Here is a 24,941-nt window from a genome sequence, read left to right as displayed (position 1 = left end):
TCCCTTAACTAGCTTGATCAGATTCCTAAAGATATTGATCATATCAGGCTGTCCATGTGGAAAAATTATCAGGTTGTAGAGAGTTATAATACCTCCTAGCAATCATTTTACAGGATTTTTCATTTCAAAAAGAGATCTCGTTATAATGTACCAGTTCATTAAACACTTCCACTAATCTGAATATCTTTGATGTGACCCGGAGCAATGTTTACATCTCCTTCCTAATCCTGACGTGCTGGGCTTTAACATTTAGATTTGGTCAAAAGAATAGCCTTACTTTGATGAAAAAATCCTGTATTTGAATCCATGTATTGTTGTGAATTGCAAATTATCATTTAGGCCTTTGAAGATATAAATTACAATATCATATTGGTAAAATTAATTTGATTACGGTTATGGACATGGACTAGACACTGTTAGAATCATGAACAATTTGATAATTAATTTCATATCGCGTTGATAATGATTGTTAGCGAGATAACAATTTGATAATTAATTTCATATCGCGTTGATCAGCATCCAGGTATTGCAATATGCATCCTTTACATTTAATAAAAAAAAAATGAAGATGTTTGCATTATGTTTAGGTAAGATATTTTAGTCATACTGGATCAGAAAATAAAAAGCTGTGAAAATTGAAGAAAAAAAAAAAATTCTCATAAAACATTCATCTCCCAATGATTAGCTGCTAGCTATCACAGAAATCTACCTTGATGTTCAAACGACATCGTCAGCTCCACTTATCGGCTATCAGTCCTACGTACATTTTTGTTTTCCGACAGGAATTGATGGTGTGCGTCATGCTTTGCTCTTATAGACCTAAATTCTTGAAAAATCGGAAATGTTTTTCTTTCATCATAATTATCACGATTGATTTTCACCAAGGAAACAATTTTTACATTGTCATATAGCCTAGGGGAGTTATTGTATGTTAGATGTTAGTGTGTCATGAGTTTTGCTGAATTCCTAATTCAGACTGATTCACGCTGCGTTATCATAGCAACATCTTCTCAAAATATTATGATTTAAGCGAATTCTATGTTTATTTTTGCTTATCATAACACCTCTTGTGCACAATAATTAGATATGTAATTGGAAATGGATCGAGGAGGGAATGCATTGGCATTCGGTCTAGATTCAAACCTGAAATCTCTGAACTCGAGACGGATGTTGGTATTGTTAACTTTCTGGTAATTTTAAGTCTCAGTGCTAAGAATTATACTGCGATTGGTTTCCAAAGATGCTAAGCATTATGCCGCGATTGGTTTCCAAAGATGCTAAGCATTATGCTGTGATTGGTTTCCAAAGATGCTAAGCATTATGCTGTGATTGGTTTCTGACAGTGCTAAGCATTATGCTGCAATTGGTTTCTGATGGTGCTAAGCATTATGCTGCAATTGGTTTCTGAAGGTGCTAAGCATTATTCTGCGATTGGTTGCTGACGGTGCTAAGCATTATTCTACGATTGGTTTCTGACAGTGCTAAGCATTATGCTGCAATTGGTTTCTGACGATGCTTAGCATTATGCTGTGATTGGTTTCTGATGGTGCCAAGCTCTATGCTGCGATTGGTTGCTGATGGTGCTAAGCATTATGCTGCGATTGGTTTCTGACAGCTGCGATTGGTTTCTGACAATGCTAAGCATTATGCTGCGATTGGTTTCTGACGATGCTAGGCATTATGCTGCAATTGGTTTCTGACGATGCTAAGCATTATGCTGCGATTGGTTTCTGATGGTGCCAAGATCTATGCTGCGATTGGTTGCTGATGGTGCTAAGCATTATGCTGCGATTGGTTTCTGACAGCTGCGATTGCCAGGTTTCTGACAATGCTAAGCATTATGCTGCGATTGGTTTCTGACGATGCTAGGCATAATGCTGCAATTGGTTTCTGACAGCTGCGATTGGTTTCTGACAATGCTAAGCATTATGCTGCGATTGGTTTCTGACGATGCTAAGCATTATGCTGTGATTGGTTTCTGACGATGCTTAGCATTATGCTGCAATTGGTTTCTGACAGCTGCGATTGGTTTCTGACAATGCTAAGCATTATGCTGCGATTGGTTTCTGACGATGCTAAGCATTATGCTGTGATTGGTTTCTGACGATGCTAAGCATTATGCTGTGATTGGTTTCTGACGATGCTTAGCATTATGCTGCGATTGGTTTCTGACAATGCTAAGCATTATGCTGCGATTCCTTTCTGACGATGCTAAGCATTATGCTGCGATTGGTTTCTGACGACGCTAAGCATTTTACTGCGATTGGTTTCTGACGATGCTTAGCATTATGCTGCGATTGGTTTCTAACGATGCTTAGCATTATGCTGCGATTGGTTTCTGACAGCTGCGATTTGTTTCTGACAATGCTAAGCATTATGCTGCGATTGGTTTCTGACAATGCTAAGCATTATGTTGCGATTGGTTTCTGACAGCTGCGATTGGTTTCTGACAGCTGCGATTGGTTTCTGAAGGTGCTAAGCATTATGCTGTGATTGGTTTCTGATAGTGCTATGCATTATGCTGCGATTGGTTTCTGATGGTGCTAAGCATTATGCCGCGATTGGTTTCTGATGGTGCTAAGCATTATGCTGCGATTGGTTTCTGATGGTGCTAAGCATTATGTCGCGATTGGTTTCCAAAGATGCTAAGCATTATGCTGTGATTGGTTTCTGACAGTGCTAAGCATTATGCTGAGATTGGTTTCTGACGGTGCTAAGCATTATGCTGCAATTGGTTTCTGATGGTGTTTATGAAATACAAGTAGTAATCAGCATTTTTGACCCTGATATCTGCAAAAGGAAAGTATTAACTTAATTAAGTCGGTCACATTCCTCATACCTTTTCCAAAATATTCATCATTGCCGGCAATTTTAAAGTTTTCAAGGTCTATTGAGTTAGGATTATCAATAATTTGTTGCCATGAAGTGCTGTAAAGTTCAAAGAAACAATGACATAGACCATGCAATATTGAAGTTCAAGGTCGTTTTTTTGATGGAACTGAAAACAATGGAGCATGACATTATGGAAGTATCTGGAATAAATCATGTTCTAGAAAGTTGGTAAAAATAATCATCTTGAGGCATGTAACAGATATCAAAAGGGTTCAATTTATCGAAAAATATCAAATGTCTTCTTATATAGAGCTGAAAGGCCTGGAGTCATGATAATTTACTGACATAGTGCAAAAGAACTTAAAGCAAATTTGATCTGGTAAAAATTGGAAAATGTGTTCTGTAGTCTGAAGCTTAATATTGGAACTGTGTGATAGTTAATACATTAAATTTGGTCAATATGCTCTTTGTTTGATATTGTTGTTCAATAATAACAGCTAAAAAATATTAGCAAAAACAGACCGCTTTAGCAAAACAAACATGTCTTTTGGTTTGATGATCACAAGCAGATGACAGGGCGACACAGCATGATAAACTATCTGAGAGAAACTGAAGTTCATGCTGTTTTCAAACAGAATTGTCTTTAAACATTTTCATTTGAGGTATCAAGGAAACATTGTGGCTATACTATCAACATGGTATTGGACATTCAAAATGATCTGTGAAGCCGTTCGACTGGAAAACCAATATTGTAACAGTGCCATATCAGACACTGTCTTTAATACACAGCACTGCTGCTGTTTCTGATGGCTTAGGCCTTTGTAGATGTTGTCAGAAGCTTTTTAAATTAGAACTCTTTTGGAGACTTTTAAAAAAAGTTTCCATTTGATATTAAGTCCCCTGCTGGTGAAACCGGTGGTGACTATAGTTTTTCTCTCTGTCTGTTAAGTATGTACGGACCTCCAAAGTTTGTGAGCACTTTAGCAGCTTCATTCCTTGAGGGATTTTGATCAAACTTCAGACAATAATGAGTGAACTTATTTGAGTTTTGCAGAATTGTTGGGTTATGGTCAAGATTACTATTTTTATAAAATCCTTCAATAGCACTCTAGCGGCTTCATTCCTTAAGGAATTTTGATAAAACTTCACTCAGTTATGACTAAAATATCTTGAACAAGTTGAGTTTCACAATTGTTGGGTCAAGGTCAATGTCACAATTACTATTTTTAGAAAATCCTTCGACAACGCTCTAGCAACTTCATTACCTGAGAGATTTTGATAAAACTTCACACAATTATAATGGGCTAAAAAATCTTGGACAAGTTGAGTTTCACAATTGTTGGGTCAAGGTCACATCTTAACTATTTTTAGAAAATCCATTGTAAGCACTCTCTTAGCAGCTTCATTCCTTCAGTGATCTTGGTCAAAGTTCACACAATTATAAAGGATCATAATATTTTGGAGAATTTTCTTTTAAAATCATTAGTGTAACAGCTGGCAAAGACAGGTAGGGGACATGTATTGCTTAAAAAATACTCAATATGCTTCTTAGTCCCCTACTGGTGAAATAAGGGGGACCATGGGATTCCTCCCCTTTCTGTCTGACGTCTGTCCGTCCACTTAGTTTATGTTGGTAATTAAAAGTTGATATGTAACTTCAGTATGAGTATAGCAACATATCAAGTTTGAGTTGTAGGATTTTTGTTTCAAGGTCAAGGTCACTGTTACTATTTTTAGCGATAGCCTGTAGGATACATGTATTGTTTAAACAGTACTTGGTATGCTTGTTTTTTTGAGGTCATCTGACCTGAAGGGCCAATAGACATCATGTTTGTGTTATCTGTTGTCATCCATAAATGGGCCTGTCAGAAATCCAAGATGGCCACATGATAACAGGATTACAATGATAATATTTTAATCGTAAGTAGGGTCTTGAAAGTCAGATTACCATTAAGGCCCCATGTGCCTCTTGTTGCTTTAGTTGTGAATGTATTTACAGCCAACCAGTATCAAACATTACAATGAAGGCTGGGAATATCACTCCTCTTCCATGGCCTTGTTATCCTTTAGTCAGTCTGTCAGTCAGACATAAAAATGTATCGTTAATACACGATCAGACATAAAAATGTATCGTTATTATACGATCAGACATAAAAATATATATAGCTAATATGCAATCAGACATATTTTTTTTTTTAACCTGGCTAATGAATCATTGAGGCTGAAATGACGCAATTAACTCCTTTATCACCCTGCTGAGGCGTGTATCCAAGATGTCATACATGTATCAATTATCACCAGCCAGCTTTCTCTACGTTTATAGGGAGGTCTGGGGACACCTGTGTCTCTTGGGGTCTCACTACAGACTTAGTTACCATGATGTACTAGACTGTTAACAGTACTACAAACTTAGTTACCATGATGTACTAGACTGTTAACAGTACTACAGACTTAGTTACCATGACGTACTAGACTGTTAACAGTACTACAGACTTAGTTACCATGATGAACTAGACTGTTAACAGTACTACAGACTTAGTTACCGTGATGTACTAGACTGTTAACAGTACTACAGACTTAGTTACCATGATGTACTAGACTGTTAACAGTACTACAGACTTAGTTACCACGATGTACTAGACTGTTAACAGTACTACAGACTTAGTTACCACGATGAACTAGACTGTTAACAGTACTACAGACTTAGTTACCGTGATGTACTAGACTGTTAACAGTACTACAGACTTAGTTACCATGATGTACTAGACTGTTAACAGTACTACAGACTTAGTAACCATGATGTACTAGACTGTTAACAGTACTACAGACTTAGTAACCATGATGTACTGGACTGTTAACAGTACTACAGACTTAGTTACCGTGATGTACTGGACTGTTAACAGTACTACAGACTTAGTTACCGTGATGAACTAGACTGTTAACAGTACTACAGACTTAGTTACCGTGATGTACTAGACTGTTAACAGTACTACAGACTTAGTTACCGTGATGAACTAGACTGTTAACAGTACTACAGACTTAGTTACCGTGATGTACTAGACTGTTAACAGTACTACAGACTTAGTTACCGTGATGAACTAGACTGTTAACAGTACTACAGACTTAGTTACCATGATGTACTAGACTGTTAACAGTACTACAGACTTAGTTACCGTGATGAACTAGACTGTTAACAGTACTACAGACTTAGTTACCGTGATGTACTAGACTGTTAACAGTACTACAGACTTAGTTACCACGATGTACTAGACTGTTAACAGTACTACAGACATAGTTACCACGATAAACTAGATTGTTAACAGTACTACAGACTTAGTTACCATGATGAACTAGACTGTTAACAGTACTACAGACTTAGTTACCACGATGTACTAGACTGTTAACAGTACTACAGACTTAGTTACCACGATGTACTAGATTGTTAACAGTACTACAGACTTAGTTACCGTGATGTACTAGACTGTTAACAGTACTACAGACATAGTTACCACGATAAACTAGATTGTTAACAGTATATAGTGACTACATAAGTAAATATAATGTATTGTATTGGTAATGTATTAATAACATTGATAGTGTATTGATAACATATTGATAACATATTGATAACGTTTTGATAACATTGGTAACATTGATAACATATTGATAACGTATTGATTACATTGATAACGTATTGATAACATTGGTAACATTGATAAAGTATTGATAACATATTGATAACATATTGATAACGTATTGATAACATTGATAATACATTGATTACATATTGATAACGTATTGATAATATATTGATAACATATTGATAACGTATTGATAACATATTGATAATGTATTGATAACATATTGATAACATATTGATAATATATTGATAATGTATTGATAACATATTGATAACGTATTGATAACATATTGATAATATATTGATAATATATTGATAATACATTGATTACATATTGATAACGTATTGATAATATATTGATAACATTGATAACATATTGATAACATATTGATAATATATTGATAACATATTGATAACGTATTGATAACATATTGATAATGTATTGATAACATATTGATAACGTATTGATAACATATTGATAACATATTGATAATATATTGATAACATGTTGATAACATATTGATAACGTATTGATAACATATTGATAATGTATTGATAACATTGATAACATGTTGATAACATATTGATAACGTATTGATAACATATTGATAATATATTGATAACATGTTGATAACGTATTGATAACATATTGATAACATATTGATAATATATTGATAACATGTTGATAACATATTGATAACGTATTGATAACATATTGATAATGTATTGATAACATTGATAACATATTGATAATATATTGATAACATATTGATAACATATCGATAACATGTTTATAACGTATTGATAACATTGATATCATAATGATAACATATTGATAACAAAGAAATATCATCAACACTGATGATACATTGATCAATTAAACTCTACAGCATTCTGTCACATGTCAGACATGTATTTGTCTAGTTCAAATCGTCATCCCACAAACCTGCCCTGCAGTTACAACTGGTTATTAATCAATAAGCAATTCAGAAATCAATTTCCCCACCTGTGAATCTATAGCACGCCCTATACAGCTCGTTAATTTTGATTTGGATCTGATTTAATGTTATATGCGGCAAATGTTGTGTTTCACTTTTATCTCAAATTGTGTTGCACAGATTCATGGTAAATGTCATGCTCAAACATGATGCATCCATTTAAAGTTGATTTAGATTTTTTGATGTAAAACTTTACCAGTACAATCAGCATAAATTCTGGTTAAAAAGTTGAAATTTATTTTTTTACCCAAGAACATTATAAATTTAATCACTGGCTTTACAGATGCAACTCAAGTCGGGCCAAAATGTCCGTTTAGGTTTGATAAGAATTATAAGTAAGATATATTGTTTTGAAAACCATAATAATATTATATTATATCATATATAATATTATTATATTATATATATATTGCAATAATAAATAAATATGTGTGGTCCAGCAGCTGTTGTTACAAGATGCTTGAAGTAGTTGATGCCGCTAAAAGGTATCCCTGATCTTATAAAAGGACAAAAATATTTAGATATCTGAAATGTATTGAAAGTCTTTGATTATTTGAAAATCATGATGGAGGTTGAATTGTAGTATACATGATTACAGCACATGTTCGGTATAATTGCATCTTATCGACCATTAATTACCCAGGATCACACGGAGTCTCTTCCATTAAATTTAATTGACTTGCTTTGATTAATTGGACACGATGAAAACTGATTGGAGGTTGTCACCATGCTAATGTCAAATGAACCAGGACAATCATCCAGTCAGATTTTTTTTCTCTCTGTATTCTCGCCTCACTCGTGGAGTTGTGGCTTCAGAGACAGACTGCAATATAAACTCAAGTGTATACCTATAATGTTGGTTGGAGAGCTCATAGGCACCTATACAAACTCTATCAAGACGGCGGTAGTGTGGCTTCATTAGCCTATGGTTATAACATCGTATTTATTCAAGTAAACACATAGTAGAAAGTTGTCCTTGTGCCGTCATCACTGCTGGGTATATGGCATACAGGTTCTCCCATAGGAATGAGGCTAACCGATCGCAGCCAGGGAATGTCCTCGGACTACGTTATCGGAGAGCCTGACTCAGGTGGTTTGTCACAGGGGAAAGGTGCCCATACTTGCTGTCAGTGGTCTCTTGTTCTGTAACGGAGAAAGACCTATCAGCTTTACGAGAGATAAATATTAGGAAAAATAGTACTGCCGATTCTGCATGAAGCAAATTAAGTAAAAATAAAGCCCTAAAGGAAGATTTCCGGGATCAAACTGGTGTTTTTGGTTTTCATTGACAAAATTCAATAGCATACAACAGTGTGTGGCTCAAGTTGAAGCAGGAGGCTTTTCTCTTGTGATCTGTTCTGGATTCATATTATTGGAAATTTGTGTGGGAAGGTTGTGAAAGCCTTAAAACAGTATCCGTGAGTATGGTGTGAAATGCTGATTATTCTGGATCTGTGATTATTTATCGTGTGAAAAACTGTGATTTCTCAATTAGTAACTCTGATACTACATTCATACTGAACAAATCCTTTCTGTTTGGATTTGAATTATCAGTCTACATTTCAGTTGTTGAAATTTTTTATTTGTTAAAGTGTGTTTAACCAAAATTAAATATGGATAACAACAAGATGAGTGAATCTAAAGCTGAAAAGATCTTGGGCAATATTATCAAGGATTCTAGTAAGTCTTCCCTGATCAAGGAGGAAGCTTCAGGAAGTGGTGACTCGCCCCTGACCCGATCCTCGGGGGCCGGGGGACATTCCCCGGGGGGCAGCACCACACAGCCACAGCCCACTCGTAGGATGCCACACCTACACAAACTGGAGAAGTAAGTCTGATTTTATTTATTACCTTTGATAATGTTATAGCATTAACATTGTGAGATCGTTTTTAAAATTGACCATTTTTTCACTTAATGATTCCGTTCCTTTGGGAGAAATCATTGTTTGAATCATCGGGTGTTTCTCTCCAAACCAGAGACATGCTACTGGTGCAGTCTTGTTCTTTATGTCAGAAAACAGTTATAACTAGTTTAAAAAATGATGTTGGTGAGAACATATTGCATGTTACTGTGCACCCAGCATTTAAATTGTCCGTGCTGTTTACAAAGTTAATTCCAAGACATGGGGTTTATTGCCACAAAAATACTGGGGACTGAAAATGTGTCAGAAGTTTGACCAACATTCATCCTTGCAATCAAATTACAGTAAATGTACATATTTTTGCGGTTTTGTTATTTTAGCACTTTTGACTCTTAACGAATTACACTAAATCATGCTTGAGCTAATTGCACTTTCTATACACTGATTCCATATAAAATAATTTTTGAGCGCCAATTCACGAATGGGCTAATCTGTTAAAATTCAGAATTGTGCTAAAATTTCAGTACATTAAAAAAAGTATGTTTTCGGGCCCAGACTGGGACTCGAACCAGAAACCTCCCAACTAAAGACCAACACATAGTCCACTTTCCTACATAGGCCTTGATGGGGATGTAGCTGATGGCTGAGATACCCAACAGACTTGACTCTAGAAGTTTTATATGGCTAAACCATGACAGTTAGGTATACTTGACAGTTAGGTATACTTGACAGTTAGGTACACTTGACAGTTAGGTACACTTGACATTTAGGTACACTTGACAGTTAGGTACACTTGTGAGAGTATTTTTATTGATTTCTAGAAATTAGCTAACATGTTGGACTAATCAATTTTTAGTATTTTTATTGATTGCTATAGAAATTAGCTAACATGTTAGACTAATTAACTTTCTGTCGAGGCGCTAAAGAGACAGTTAATATCCTAAGTGTTTCCCTGTATTAACTGATTGTCTGTGATTTCCTGTCTTCTGGTTTACATGTTACTTTTGTTTGCTTCACCGACTTTGTTCATGTAAATATAATTGAACACGACGGAACAGAACCAGGATGCCAGATCAAATATTGTTTAGTCCTGTTGTCCGATCGAGAAGGTCTTGTTTGAAACCTATACCCTTGGTTATCAGTACCATGTATTGTATAGTTAGATAAAATATCTGAGCCTAATCTTTGTCAATGTAGCTGTGGAAATGGATACCAGCAATTATGATAGTTTACTCATTGGACTGGGGATATTGTCTGCCTAATTGCATAATGATGGACTGGCTAATTGTCTTATTAAGGAGATTTTTAATTTTTTGTTACTCCAGTATACTAAGTTACATAAATATGTACCATCATGTTCCGGGAAGTATTCCTAGGAATAACTGTCCCCTTGCCTAATCCTGGGGACCTTACCCCAAATGGTTCTGTATATGTAGCTGTACAAAAATGGTTGTCATCATATGCTGGGAAGTACTTCTGTAATAGACATATTCCAGGATGTTTTAACCATAGCTACTCCAGCATAACCAAGCTGTACAAATTATAACCAGCATATGCTGGGAAGTACTACTATGATGGATTGTGTTATTTCGGGATGTTTTCACAGCTGTACAAATAAAAGCCATCATACATGCTGGAAAGTGATGACCTTACAAGAGACTCTCGACCTATTTAATTGATACATTTTCATTGTGCTACATTAGAAATATATTCTATCATCACAGGTGATAGATATGTAATACCTGTCACCAACACAGCAGTTGTTTAGGTCTCTATGAATGACACCGGTAGTGTTCCATAGAATCCTGAAAATGTTTTGAGGCTGTAATACCTGTCACCAACACAGCAGTTGTTTAGGTCTCTATGAATGACACCGGTAGTGTTCCATAGAATCCTGAAAATGTTTTGAGGCTGGCTGTGTGAAGGTCGTGTCCGGATCCTTCAAATAAATGATTCAGGGTTATTTAAGTTCAACGAAGGAGTGTATTTTGATAACAAATGATGTGTGATGAGGTCCATTCAGTGTTAGATTGAATTCAGCTGACCACTAAAAATTTACAGCTGAATTTGTTTGGTTTTCATTTAAAATGTAAACATATTATAAAAAAGTTGTTTAAATAACTGGAAGATGCTGATGTTTCTGAGTATTTGAATACTCACTATATATTTCACTGTACATCTGGCAGTCAGCCCATGTCTGGTAATAAGCCCGTCCATCAGTGTTGTAGCTCAGTAAAAAGTTTACAGATATTAATTTATTGTCCATCTATAACTGCAGCCACACCCCAAGTCAAAAATGATTGGCCTCCTGGGCAAACTGCAGGATAAATATTGTTTTTTTCTTCCCTCTATCACAGAAATATGAGATGGTTCAGTTGAAAAAATACATTCAAACTTTATTACACTGGCATTGTAATATGTGCATCACTTTTGAAGCTTGCATTTGGAATTTTGAGGCCCAAAGTTTTTATCCTTAGTTCATAGAGCATTAAGTAGAGGCACAGAGCACAGAGAGGCAAAGTGGCCTGTGTGTGATACGAAGAGACAGAGGGTCCTGTGTGTGTGATACAGAGAGGCAAAGTGGCCTGTGTGTGATACGGAGAGACAGAGAGACCTGTGTGTGTGATACAGAGAGGTAGAGAGTCCTGTGTGTGATACAGAGAGGTAGAGAGCCCTGTGTGTGTGATACAGAGAGGTAGAGAGCCCTGTGTGTGTGATACAGAGAGGTAGAGACCCTGTGTGTGATACAGAGAGGCAAAGTGGCCTGTGTGTGATACAGAGAGGTAGAGAGTCCTGTGTGTGATACAGAGAGGTAGAGAGTCCTGTGTGTGATACAGAGAGACAGAGAGACCTGTGTGTGTGATACAGAGAGGTAGAGAGTCCTGTGTGTGTGATACAGAGAGGTAGAGAGTCCTGTGTGTGTGATACAGAGAGGTAGAGAGTCCTGTGTGTGTGATACAGAGAGGTAGAGAGTCCTGTGTGTGATACAGAGAGGTAGAGAGTCCTGTGTGTGATACAGAGAGGTAGAAAGTCCTGTGTGTGTGATACAGAGAGGTAGAGAGTCCTGTGTGTGTGATACAGAGAGGTAGAGAGTCCTGTGTGTGTGATACAGAGAGGTAGAGAGTCCTGTGTGTGATACAGAGAGGTGGAGAGTCCTGTGTGTGATACAGAGAGACAGAGAGACCTGTGTGTGTGATACGGAGAGACAGAGAGACCTGTGTGTGTGATACAGAGAGGCAAAGTGGCCTGTGTGTGATACGGAGAGACAGAGGGTCCTGTGGGTGTGATACAGAGAGGCAAAGTGGCCTGTGTGTGATACGGAGAGACAGAGAGACCTGTGTGTGTGATACAGAGAGGTAGAGAGTCCTGTGTGTGATACAGAGAGGTAGAGAGCCCTGTGTGTGTGATACAGAGAGGTAGAGAGCCCTGTGTGTGTGATACAGAGAGGCAAAGTGGCCTGTGTGTGATACAGAGGTAGAGAGCCCTGTGTGTGTGATACAGAGAGGTAGAGAGCCCTGTGTGTGTGATACAGAGAGGCAAAGTGGCCTGTGTGTGATACAGAAAGGTAGAGTGTCCTGTGTGTGTGATACAGAGAGGTAGAGAGTCCTGTGTGTGTGATACAGAGAGGTAGAGAGTCCTGTGTGTGTGATACAGAGAGGTAGAGAGTCCTGTGTGTGATACAGAGAGGTAGAGAGTTCTGTGTGTGTGATACAGAGAAGTAGAAAGTCCTGTGTGTGATACAGAGAGGTAGAGAGCCCTGTGTGTGATACAGAGAGGTAGAGAGTCCTGTGTGTGATACAGAGAGGTGGAGAGTCCTGTGTGTGATACAGAGAGACAGAGAGACCTGTGTGTGTGATACGGAGAGACAGAGAGACCTGTGTGTGTGATACAGAGAGGCAAAGTGGCCTGTGTGTGATACGGAGAGACAGAGGGTCCTGTGGGTGTGATACAGAGAGGCAAAGTGGCCTGTGTGTGATACGGAGAGACAGAGAGACCTGTGTGTGTGATACAGAGAGGTAGAGAGTCCTGTGTGTGATACAGAGAGGTAGAGAGCCCTGTGTGTGTGATACAGAGAGGTAGAGAGCCCTGTGTGTGTGATACAGAGAGGCAAAGTGGCCTGTGTGTGATACAGAAAGGTAGAGTGTCCTGTGTGTGTGATACAGAGAGGTAGAGAGTCCTGTGTGTGTGATACAGAGAGGTAGAGAGTCCTGTGTGTGTGATACAGAGAGGTAGAGAGTCCTGTGTGTGATACAGAGAGGTAGAGAGTCCTGTGTGAGATACAGAGAGGTAGAGAGTCCTGTGTGTGATACAGAGAGACAGAGAGGTAGAGAGTCCTGTGTGTGATACAGAGAGGTAGAGAGTCCTGTGTGTGTGATACAGAGGGGTAGAGAGTCCTGTGTGTGTGATACAGAGAGGTAGAGAGTCCTGTGTGTGTGATACAGAGAGGTAGAGAACCCTGTGTGTGTGATACAGAGAGGTAGAGAGTCCTGTGTGTGTGATACAGAGAGGTAGAGAGTCCTGTGTGTGTGATACAGAGAGGTAGATAGTCCTGTGTGTGTGATACAGAGAGGTAGATAGTCCTGTGTGTGTGATACAGAGAGGTAGAGAGTCCTGTGTGTGATACAGAGAGGTAGAGAGTCCTGTGTGTGTGATACAGATAGGTAGAGAGTCCTGTGTGTGATACAGAGAGGTAGAGAGTCCTGTGTGTGATACAGAGAGGTAGAGAGTCCTGTGTGTGTGATACAGAGAGGTAGAGAGTCCTGTGTGTGTGATACAGAGATAAAGAGAGTCCTGTGTGTGTGATACAGAGAGGTAGAGAGTCCTGTGTGTGATACAGAGAGGTAGAGAGTCCTGTGTGTGTGATACAGAGAGGTAGAGAGTCCTGTGTGTGTGATACAGAGAGGTAAAGAGAGTCCTGTGTGTGTGATACAGAGAGGTAGAGAGCCCTGTGTGTGTGATACAGATAGGTAGAGAGTCCTGTGTGTGATACAGAGAGGTAGAGAGTCCTGTGTGTGATACAGAGAGGTAGAGAGTCCTGTATGTGTGATACAGAGAGGTAGAGAGTCCTGTGTGTGTGATACAGAGATACAGAGAGTCCTGTGTGTGTGATACAGAGAGGTAGAGAGTCCTGTGTGTGTGATACAGAGAGGTAGAGAGTCCTGTGTGTGATACAGAGAGGTAGAGAGCCCTGTGTGTGTGATACAGAGAGGTAGAGAGTCCTGTGTGTGATACAGAGAGGTAGAGAGTCCTGTGTGTGTGATACAGAGAGGTAGAGAGTCCTGTGTGTGTGATACAGAGAGGTAGAGAGTCCTGTGTGTGATACAGAGAGGTAGAGAGCCCTGTGTGTGTGATACAGAGAGGTAGAGAGTCCTGTGTGTGATACAGAGAGGTAGAGAGTCCTGTGTGTGATACAGAGAGGTAGAGAGTCCTGTGTGTGATACAGAGAGGTAGAGTGTCCTGTGTGTGATACAGAGAGGCAGAGAGTCCTGTGTGTGATACAGAGAGGTAGAGTCCTGTGTGTGATACAGAGAGGTAGAGAGCCCTGTGTGTGTGATACAGAGAGGTAGAGAGTCCTGTGTGTGATACAGAGAGGTAGAGAGTCCTGTGTGTGTGATACAGAGAGGTAGAGAGTCCTGTGTGTGATACAGAGAGGTAGAGTCCTGTGTGTGATACAGAGAGGTAGAAAGCCCTGTGTGTGTGATACAGAGAGGTAGAGAGTCCTGTGTGTGTGATACAGAGAGGTAGAGAGTCCTGTGTGTGTGTGATACAGAGAGGTAGAGAGTCCTGTGTGTGTGATACAGAGAGGTAGAGAGTCCTGTGTGTGTGATACAGAGAGGTAGAGAGTCCTGTGTGTGATACAGAGAGGTAGAGAGTCCTGTGTGTGATACAGAGAGGTAGAGTCCTGTGTGTGTGATACAGAGAGGTAGAGTCCTGTGTGTGTCATACAGAGAGGTAGAGAGTCCTGTGTGTGATACAGAGAGGTAGAGTGTCCTGTGTGTGTGATACAGAGAGGTAGAGAGCCCTGTGTGTGATACAGAGAGACAGAGAGTCCTGTGTGTGATACAGAGAGGTAGAGTCCTGTGTGTGATACAGAGAGGTAGAGTGTCCTGTGTGTGATATAGAGAGGTAGAAAGCCCTGTGTGTGATACAGAGAGGTAGAAAGCCCTGTGTGTGTGATACAGAGAGGTAGAGAGTCCTGTGTGTGATACAGAGATACAGAGAGTCATGTGTGTGATACAGAGAGGTAGAAAGCCCTGTGTGTGATACAGAGAGGTAGAGTCCTGTGTGTGTGATACAGAGAGGTAGAGAGCCCTGTGTGTGATACAGAGAGGTAGAGAGTCCTGTGTGTGATACAGAGGTAGAGAGCCCTGTGTGTGATACAGAGAGGTAGAGAGTCCTGTGTGTGATACAGAGAGGTAGAGAGTCCTGTGTGTGATACAGAGAGGTAGAGAGTCCTGTGGGTGATACAGAGATACAGAGAGGTAGAGAGTCCTGTGTGTGATACAGAGAGGTAGAGAGTCCTGTGTGTGTGATACAGAGGGGTAGAGAGTTCTGTGTGTGTGATACAGAGAAGTAGAAAGTCCTGTGTGTGATACAGAGAGGTAGAGAGTTCTGTATGTGTGATACACAGAAGTAGAAAGTCCTGTGTGTGATACAGAGAGGTAGAGAGTCCTGTGTGTGTGATACAGAGAAGTAGAAAGTCCTGTGTGTGATACAGATAGGTAGAGAGTCCTGTGTGTGATACAGAGAGGTAGAGAGTCCTGTGTGTGATACAGAGAGGTAGAGTCCTGTGTGTGATACAGAGAGGTAGAGAGTCCTGTGTGTCATACAGAGAGGTAGAGAGTCCTGTGTGTGTGATACAGAGGTAGAGAGTTCTGTGTGTGATACAGAGAGGTAGAGAGTCCTGTGTGTCATACAGAGAGGTAGAGAGTTCTGTGTGTGATACAGAGAGGTAGAGTGTTCTGTGTGTGTGATACAGAGAAGTAGAAAGTCCTGTGTGTGATACAGAGAGGTAGAGAGTTCTGTGTGTGTGATACAGAGAAGTAGAAAGTCCTGTGTGTGATACAGAGAGGTAGAGTCCTGTGTGTGTGATACAGAGAAGTAGAAAGTCCTGTGTGTGATACAGAGAGGTAGAGAGTCCTGTGTGTGATACAGAGAGGTAGAGAGCCCTGTGTGTGATACAGAGAGGTAGAGAGTCCTGTGTGTGTGAAACAGAGAGGTAGAGAGTCCTGTGTGTGATACAGAGAGACAGAGAACCCTGTGTGTGATACAGAGAGGTAGAGAGTCCTGTGTGTGATACAGAGAGGTAGAGAACCCTGTGTGTGTGATACAGAGAGGTAGAGAACCCTGTGTGTGTGATACAGAGAGGTAGAGAGCCCTGTGTGTGATACAGAGAGGTAGAGAGTCCTGTGTGTGATACAGAGAGGTAGAGAGTCCTGTGTGTGATACAGAGAGACAGCGAGTTCTGTGTGTGTGATACAGAGAAGTAGAAAGCCCTGTGTGTGTGATACAGAGGTGGAGAGTCCTGTGTGTGTGTGATACAGAGAGGTAGAGTGTCCTGTGTGTGCGATACAGAGAGGTAGAGAGCCCTGTGTGTGATACAGAGAGGTAGAGAGTCCTTTGTGTGTGATACAGAGAGGTAGAGAGTTCTGTGTGTGTGATACAGAGAAGTAGAAAGTCCTGTGTGTGATACAGAGAGGTAGAGAGCCCTGTGTGTGATACAGAGAGGTAGAGAGTCCTGTGTGTGATACAGAGAGGTAGAGTCCTGTGTGTGTGATACAGAGAGGTAGAGAGTCCTGTGTGTGATACAGAGAGGTAGAGAGCCCTGTGTGTGATACAGAGAGGTAGAGAGTCCTGTGTGTGATACAGAGAGGTAGAGAGCCCTGTGTGTGATACAGAGAGGTAGAGTGTCCTGTGTGTGATACAGAGAGGTAGAGAGTCCTGTGTGTGTGATACAGAGAGGTAGAGAGTCCTGTGTGTGATACAGAGGTAGAGTCCTGTGTGTGTGATACAGAGAGGTAGAGTCCTGTGTGTGATACAGAGAGGTAGAGAGTCCTGTGTGTGATACAGAGAGGTAGAGTCCTGTGTGTGATACAGAGAGGTAGAGTGTCCTGTGTGTGATACAGAGAGGTAGAGGGTCCTGTGTGTGTGATACAGAGATACAGAGAGTCCTGTGTGTGTGATACAGAGATACAGAGAGTCCTGTGTGTGTGATACAGAGAGGTAGAGAGCCCTGTGTGTGTGATACAGAGAGGTAGAGTCCTGTGTGTGATACAGAGAGGTAGAGTCCTGTGTGTGATACAGAGAGGTAGAGTCCTGTGTGTGATACAGAGAGGTAGAGTCCTGTGTGTGATACAGAGCGGTAGAGAGTTCTGTGTGTGTGATACAGAGAGGTAGAGAGTCCTGTGTGTGTGATACAGAGAGGTAGAGAGTCCTGTGTGTGTGATACAGAGAGGTAGAGAGTCCTGTGTGTGTAATACAGAGAGGTAGAGTCCTGTGTGTGTGATACAGAGAGGTAGAGAGTCCTGTGTGTGTGATACAGAGAGGTAGAGTCCTGTGTGTGATACAGGGAGGTAGAGTCCTGTGTGTGATACAGAGAGGTAGAGAGTCCTGTGTGTGATACAGAGAGGTAGAGTCCTGTGTGTGATACAGAGAGGTAGAGAGTCCTGTGTGTGATACAGAGAGGTAGAGAGTCCTGTGTGTGATACAGAGGGGTAGAGAGCCCTGTGTGTGTGATACAGAGAGGTAGAGAGTCCTGTGTGTGTGATACAGAGAGGTAGAGAGTCCTGTGTGTGTGATACAGAGAGGTAGAGAGTCCTGTGTGTGATACAGAGAGGTAGAGAGTCCTGTGTGTGAAACAGAGAGGTAGAGTCCTGTGTGTGATACAGGGAGGTAGAGTCCTGTGTGTGATACAGAGAGGTAGAGTCCTGTGTGTGATACAGAGAGGTAGAGTCCTGTGTGTGATACAGAGAGGTAGAGTCCTGTGTGTGTGATACAGACAGGTAGAGAGTCCTGTGTGTGTGATACAGAGAGGTAGAGAGTCCTGTGTGTGATACAGAGAGGTAGAGAGTCCTGTGTGTGATACAGAGAGGTAGAGAGCCCTGTGTGTGATACAGAGAGGTAGAGTCCTGTGTGTGATACAGAGAGGTAGAGAGGTAGAGAGTCCTGTGTGTGATACAGAGAGGTAGAGAGTCCTGTGTGTGATACAGAGAGGTAGAGAGTCCTGTGTGTGTGATACAGAGAGGTAGAGTCCTGTGTGTGATACAGAGAGGTAGAGTCCTGTGTGTGATACAGAGAGGTAGAGAGGTAGAGAGTCCTGTGTGTGATACAGAGAGGTAGAGAGTCCTGTGTGTGATACAGAGAGGTAGAGAGTCCTGTGTGTGATACAGAGAGGTAGAGAGTCCTGTGTGTGTGATACAGAGAGGTAGAGTGTCCTGTGTGTGTGATACAGAGAGGTAGAGAGTCCTGTGTGTGATACAGAGAGGTAGAGAGTCCTGTGTGTGATACAGAGGGGTAGAGAGTCCTGTGTGTGATACAGAGAGGTAGAGTCCTGTGTGTGATACAGGGAGGTAGAGAGTCCTGTGTGTGATACAGAGAGGTAGAGAGTCCTGTGTGTGATACAGAGAGACAGAGAGGTAGAGAGTCCTGTGTGTGATACAGAGAGGTAGAGAGTCCTGTGTGTGATACAGAGAGGTAGAGAGTCCTGTGTGTGATACAGAGAGGTAGAGTCCTGTGTGTGTGATACAGAGAGGTAGAGTCCTGTGTGTGATACAGAGAGGTAGAGAGTCATGTGTGTGATACAGAGAGGTAGAGTCCTGTGTGTGATACAGAGAGGTAGAGAGTCCTGTGTGTGTGATACAGAGAGGTAGAGAGTCCTGTGTGTGTGATACAGAGAGGTAGAGTCCTGTGTGTGATACAGAGAGGTAGAGAGTCCTGTGTGTGATACAGAGAGGTAGAGAGTCCTGTGTGTGTGATACAGAGAGGTAGAGAGTCCTGTGTGTGATACAGAGAGGTAGAGAGTCCTGTGTGTGATACAGAGAGGTAGAGAGTCCTGTGTGTGTGATACAGAGAGGTAGAGAGTCCTGTGTGTGATACAGAGAGGTAGAGTCCTGTGTGTGTGATACAGAGAGGTAGAGAGTCCTGTGTGTGTGATACAGAGAGGTAGAGAGTCCTGTGTGTGATACAGAGAGGTAGAGAGTCCTGTGTGTGATACAGAGATATAGAGAGTCCTGTGTGTGTGATACAGAGAGGTAGAGAGTCCTGTGTGTGTGATACAGAGAGGTAGAGAGTTCTGTGTGTGTGATACAGAGAGGTAGAGAGTCATGTGTGTGTGATACAGAGAGGTAGAGAGCCATGTGTGTGATACAGAGATACAGAGAGTCCTGTGTGTGTGATACAGAGATACAGAGAGTCCTGTGTGTGTGATACAGAGAGGTAGAGAGTCCAGTGTGTGATACAGAGAGGTAGAGAGTCCTGTGTGTGTGATACAGAGATACAGAGAGTCCTGTGTGTGTGATACAGAGAGGTAGAGAGCCATGTGTGTGATACAGAGATACAGAGAGTCCTGTGTGTGTGATACAGAGAGGTAGAGAGTCCAGTGTGTGATACAGAGAGGTAGAGAGTCCTGTGTGTGTGATACAGAGATACAGAGAGTCCTGTGTGTGTGATACAGAGAGGTAGAGAGTCCAGTGTGTGATACAGAGAGGTAGAGAGTCCTGTGTGTGTGATACAGAGATACAGAGAGTCCTGTGTGTGTGATACAGAGATACAGAGAGTCCTGTGTGTGATACAGAGAGGTAGAGTCCTGTGTGTGTGATACAGAGAGGTAGAGAGTCCTGTGTGTGATACAGAGAGGTAGAGAGTCCTGTGTGTGTGATACAGAGATACAGAGAGTCCTGTGTGTGTGATACAGAGATACAGAGAGTCCTGTATGTGATACAGAGAGGTAGATAGTCCTGTGTGTGTGATACAGAGTGGCAGAGATCCCTGTATTCTTTAGGGTCATTAAGTACTGTAGTCAACACAGAAATTGTTGTGTAACACTTGGGGCAATCTCTCTGGCATCATCAGTGGTTAATGTTTTTTCCCATGGCTGTATTTAAATTGATTATCAAAAGTGTCAATGAGAGCAAAAAAAAATTCTGAGATAAATCATAAATTCTGCATTAAATTAGACCCTTTTGTTCATGTCACGATTCTGAGAGTGAGGTTTATCGACAAAAACAACAACACACACCATGCTTCCAACAGCCAGAGGTAATTTCCCCATCAGAACTTCAGATGGAATTATTCTAAATCCTGAAATTTGCAAAGCATTTTGATCACAATAAGCTTTAAAACTATTAATCAATTTGTGCATTGCCTTGTAATTTACACTCCGATATGAATCATCTGTGTCGTTATGACTTCGTTAAGATTAGCTGGCTAATGAGCCAGTCTGTTATATATCAAACTGATATTGACAAGATCAATTGTTATGGTAGAAAGGCAAACAGTTAATGACCTGATGGCTATATTATCATAAATCCACTGTAATGGGAATAGAGTATGTATTAGGCTTAATTTATTTTTTCTTAATTAAAAAAAATAAATTACCAGTAATTGATAAAAGGTTGCCTTTGTAGGGCTGGGGCATTGACAAGGGAATGGAAGTTATAGCAATAGGTAAATAAATTTTCGTCTAATTTGAAAGTAAATGTCATTAAAATCTGGAGTAATGTTGCAAAATCAAAGTATAGTTTTATTAGGGTTGACATTTCCAATTATTGAGTTTTATACTGGAAAATCTGTTTGAGCTTTAATATTGATTTATTTTCTTTGATAACAGAAACAATTCTGGTGTTTTTATTTTAATCCAATTAAAGCGCTGCTTAGGTTTTTCTAGGTTTGATAAAATTGAGTTGAGGATAAATGCCACATTAACCTGAGACAGTATAACTTTTTGCGTAAGAGTTATATCCCCTTTTTGTTCATAGACATTGTATATTACCCTGAATAATTGATTAAAAATTACTGGAACATGGCCATTAAAGTAACAACGTCAAATAACCTTTAGTCTATTCATAATTTAACCTTTCATATCAATGTCTTTTTTCAGATTTCTTTATAGAGCTTTGAATAGAACCAATATGTAGCTGGTGCTATGGAGATATGGTTTGTGAACTTTAGTTATGATGGTTGCTATTGAGATATGGTGTGTAAACTTTAGTTATGATGGTTGCTATGGAGATATGATGCAAAAACTTTAGTTATGATGGTTGCTATGGAGATATGGTGTGTAAACTTTAGTTATGATGGTTGCTATGGAGATATGGTTTGTGAACTTTAGTTATGATGGTTGCTATGGAGATATGGTGTGTAAACTTTAGTTATGATGGATGCTATGGATATATGGTGTGTAAACTTAAGCTATGATGGTTGCTATGGAGATATGATGTGTAAACTTTAGTTACGATGGTTGCTATGGAGATATGGTTGTAAACTTTAGTTATGATGGTTGCTATGGAGATATGGTTGTAAACTTTAGTTATGATGGTTTCTATGGAGATATGGTTTGTAAATTTAACTATTATGGTTGCTATGGAGATATGGTGTGTAAACTTTAGTTATGATGGTTTCCATGGAGATATTGTTTGTTAGCTTTAGTTATGATGATTGCTATGGAGATATGGTTTGTGAACTTTAGTTATGATGGTTGCTTTGGAGATATGGTTTGTGAACTTTAGTTATGATGGTTGCTATGGAGATATGGTTTGTGAACTTTGGTTATGATGGTTGCTATGGAGATATGGTGCCTAAACTTTCGTTATGATGGTTGCTATGGAGATATGGTGCCTAAACTTTAGTTATGATGGTTGCTATGGAGATATGGTGCCTAAACTTTAGTTATGATGGTTGCTATGTAGATATGGTGCCTAAACTTTCGTTATGATGGTTGCCATGGTAATAAGGGATGTAAACCTCAATAATATGTTGATGTCTGATTGTTGGTATAGATGTTTGGTGATCAACTTTAATTAAAACTTCAGCTAATATTCTTTACATCATTTAGGGGAAAGCACATAGAATATGACTTGTCATAAAAGAAAAACAATTTTAGACTGTACCACCACCCATGAATAAAAGAATAATAACTATTGATCTCAAAAATTTATTTTTCTTGTGGAAATTTCCTGTGTGTATATGAAATATAAAATGGAGAGATATTGCTGTAGGTAAAATATTTGAAATAGAAATAAAACTTGAATTTCGATGTGAAATTTAAGATTGCTTTGTATAGACCTGTGTCTTCTTTGACGGCTAGCTGAATCATTTGTAACCAGCAATGTTTGCATTTTATATTACTTTTTCTCCCTTTCCAATGTTTTTAACAGTTAAAATCGATGTCAGTAAACCTGCTGGTATCATATTTATCTAACAGCCGATGGAAAATAAGTTCCAGAAAGTTAAAACAGATTATTCTTTAAGTTAATGTGACAGTTTTATATTTGTGTGATTCTTTAGGGGGCCGTAATAATCTATCCTTGTACAGACATAACACGGAATGCATATCATTCTATGAGGGAACAACCAACCAATTGAAAAAATATATTTTTGAAACGGTCCCGGTGTATAGAACGTTGAGCCAAGGATAAAATGTCTGGCAGCCACTGATTGGCCAGTATGTTATGAAGTGAGAAAATATATATGTAGCCTGATACGTAACTATCAATAAGAAATGTTGATATAAATTTCTTAAGTCCGATTGGTTTTTTTCCCAAAAGTTCACGTAATAATAGTAAACAGGTAAACATTTAAGATTTTTGAGAATTTTTACTGCGAAATTCACCTATTTTCAAAATGGCTACCCTGGAGAAAATTTGAGCTGAAGGACCCAACTTTTTTTTTTGATTAGGTGTTATATCAGACCCTAAACTTTTGTTATAAACCATAATCGTCATATTCAATTCAAGAATTTGAATGAAATAATCCAAAACGTTAACACTAAGGTCTATGGGAAAACAATTGGTTGGTTGGTCTCTATGATATATAATGTTTTTGTTTGTTTGGGTTTGTTTGTTTGGTTTTCAGTTTTTTTCAGCAGCAGCATCAGAATATTTGGAACTGAAAATTATGATATTTACCAGTGATGATATTAACTGTAATATTAATCGGTGATGCTATTAACCAGTAAAAATATCAACCAGTGATTATGCATATTAACCAGTAATATTAACCAGTAATGATATTAACCAGTAATTATATTAATCCAGTGATGATATTAACCAGTAATTATATCAACCAGTGATTATGCATATTAACCAGTAATGATATTAACCAGTAATATTAACCAGTAATTATATTAATAAGTAATGATATTAACCAGTAATGATATTGACCAATTATGCATATTAACCAGTAATGATATTAACCAGTAATGATACTAACCAGTAATGATATTAACCCAGTGATGATATTAACCAGTAATTATATTAACAAGTAATGATATTAACCAGTAATTATATTAATCAGTGATGATATTAACCAGTAATGATATTAACCAGTAATATTAACCAGTAATTATATTAATCAGTAATGATATTAACCAGTAATGATATTGACCAATAATGATATTAACCAGTAATGATATTAACCAGTAATGATATTAACCAGAATGTTATTAACCAGTACTGATATTAACCAGTTATAATATTAACCAGTAATGATATTAACCAGTAATGATATTAGTCAGTAATGATATTTGTCAGTAATGATATTAACCAGTAATTATATTAACCAGTGATGATATTAACCAGTAATGATATTAACCCAGTGATGATATTAACCAGTAATTATATTAACCAGTAATGATATTAGTCAGTAATGATATTAACCAGTTATGATATTAATCAGTAATGATATTAATCAGTAATGATATTAACCAGTGATGATATTAACCAGAAATGATATTAATCAGCAATGATATTAACCAGTAATGATATTAACCAGTAATGATACTAACCAGTAATGATATTAACCCAGTGATGATATTAACCAGTAATTATATTAACCAGTAATTATATTAACCAGTAATGATATTAACCAGTAAAAATATCAACCAGTGATTATGCATATTAACCAGTAATGATATTAACCAGTAATATTAACCAGTAATTATATTAATCAATAATGATATTAACCAGTAATGATATTGACCAATAATGATATTAACCAGTAATGATATTAACCAGTAATGATATTGACCAATAATGATATTAACCAGTAATGATATTAATCAATAATGATATTAACCAGTAATGATATTGACCAATAATGATATTAACCAGTAATGATATTAACCAGTAATGATATTAACCCAGTGATGATATTAAAACCAGTATTGATATTAACCAGTAATGATATTAACCAGTAATGATATTAACCAGTAATGATATTAACCAGTAATTATATTAACCAGTAATGATATTAACCAGTAATGATATTAACCAGTAATATTAACCAGTAATTATATTAATCAATAATGATATTAACCAGTAATGATATTGACCAATGATGATATTAACCAGTAATGATACTAACCAGTAATGATATTAACCAGTAATTATATTA

General features: G+C 38.7%; 1 protein-coding gene across 3 annotated transcripts in view; it reads left to right on the top strand.

Annotated features, from left to right (window-relative positions):
* Nucleotides 1–24,941, top strand: part of LOC117336793 (tumor protein p53-inducible protein 11-like) — a 241,434-nt gene that overhangs the window by 87,434 nt on the left and 129,059 nt on the right. The window contains exon 1 of one of the 3 annotated variants that reach the window (XM_033897439.1): nucleotides 8,994–9,298. The exons of 1 other annotated variant lie outside the window; for it this stretch is intronic. In XM_033897439.1, the coding sequence (XP_033753330.1) occupies nucleotides 9,084–9,298 (215 nt within the window). In that variant the 5' untranslated portion in view covers nucleotides 8,994–9,083. Of the gene's footprint in view, nucleotides 1–8,993; nucleotides 9,299–24,941 lie in introns of those variants that run through there. One more of the 3 variants, XM_033897438.1, reaches the window with a different exon arrangement.

This window comes from Pecten maximus, chromosome 10 (assembly GCF_902652985.1).
Source record: "Pecten maximus chromosome 10, xPecMax1.1, whole genome shotgun sequence".
Taxonomy (NCBI): Eukaryota; Metazoa; Mollusca; class Bivalvia; order Pectinida; family Pectinidae; genus Pecten; species Pecten maximus.
Note: the sequence above shows the minus strand (reverse complement) of the source record. Positions and strands in the feature narration are given on the sequence as shown.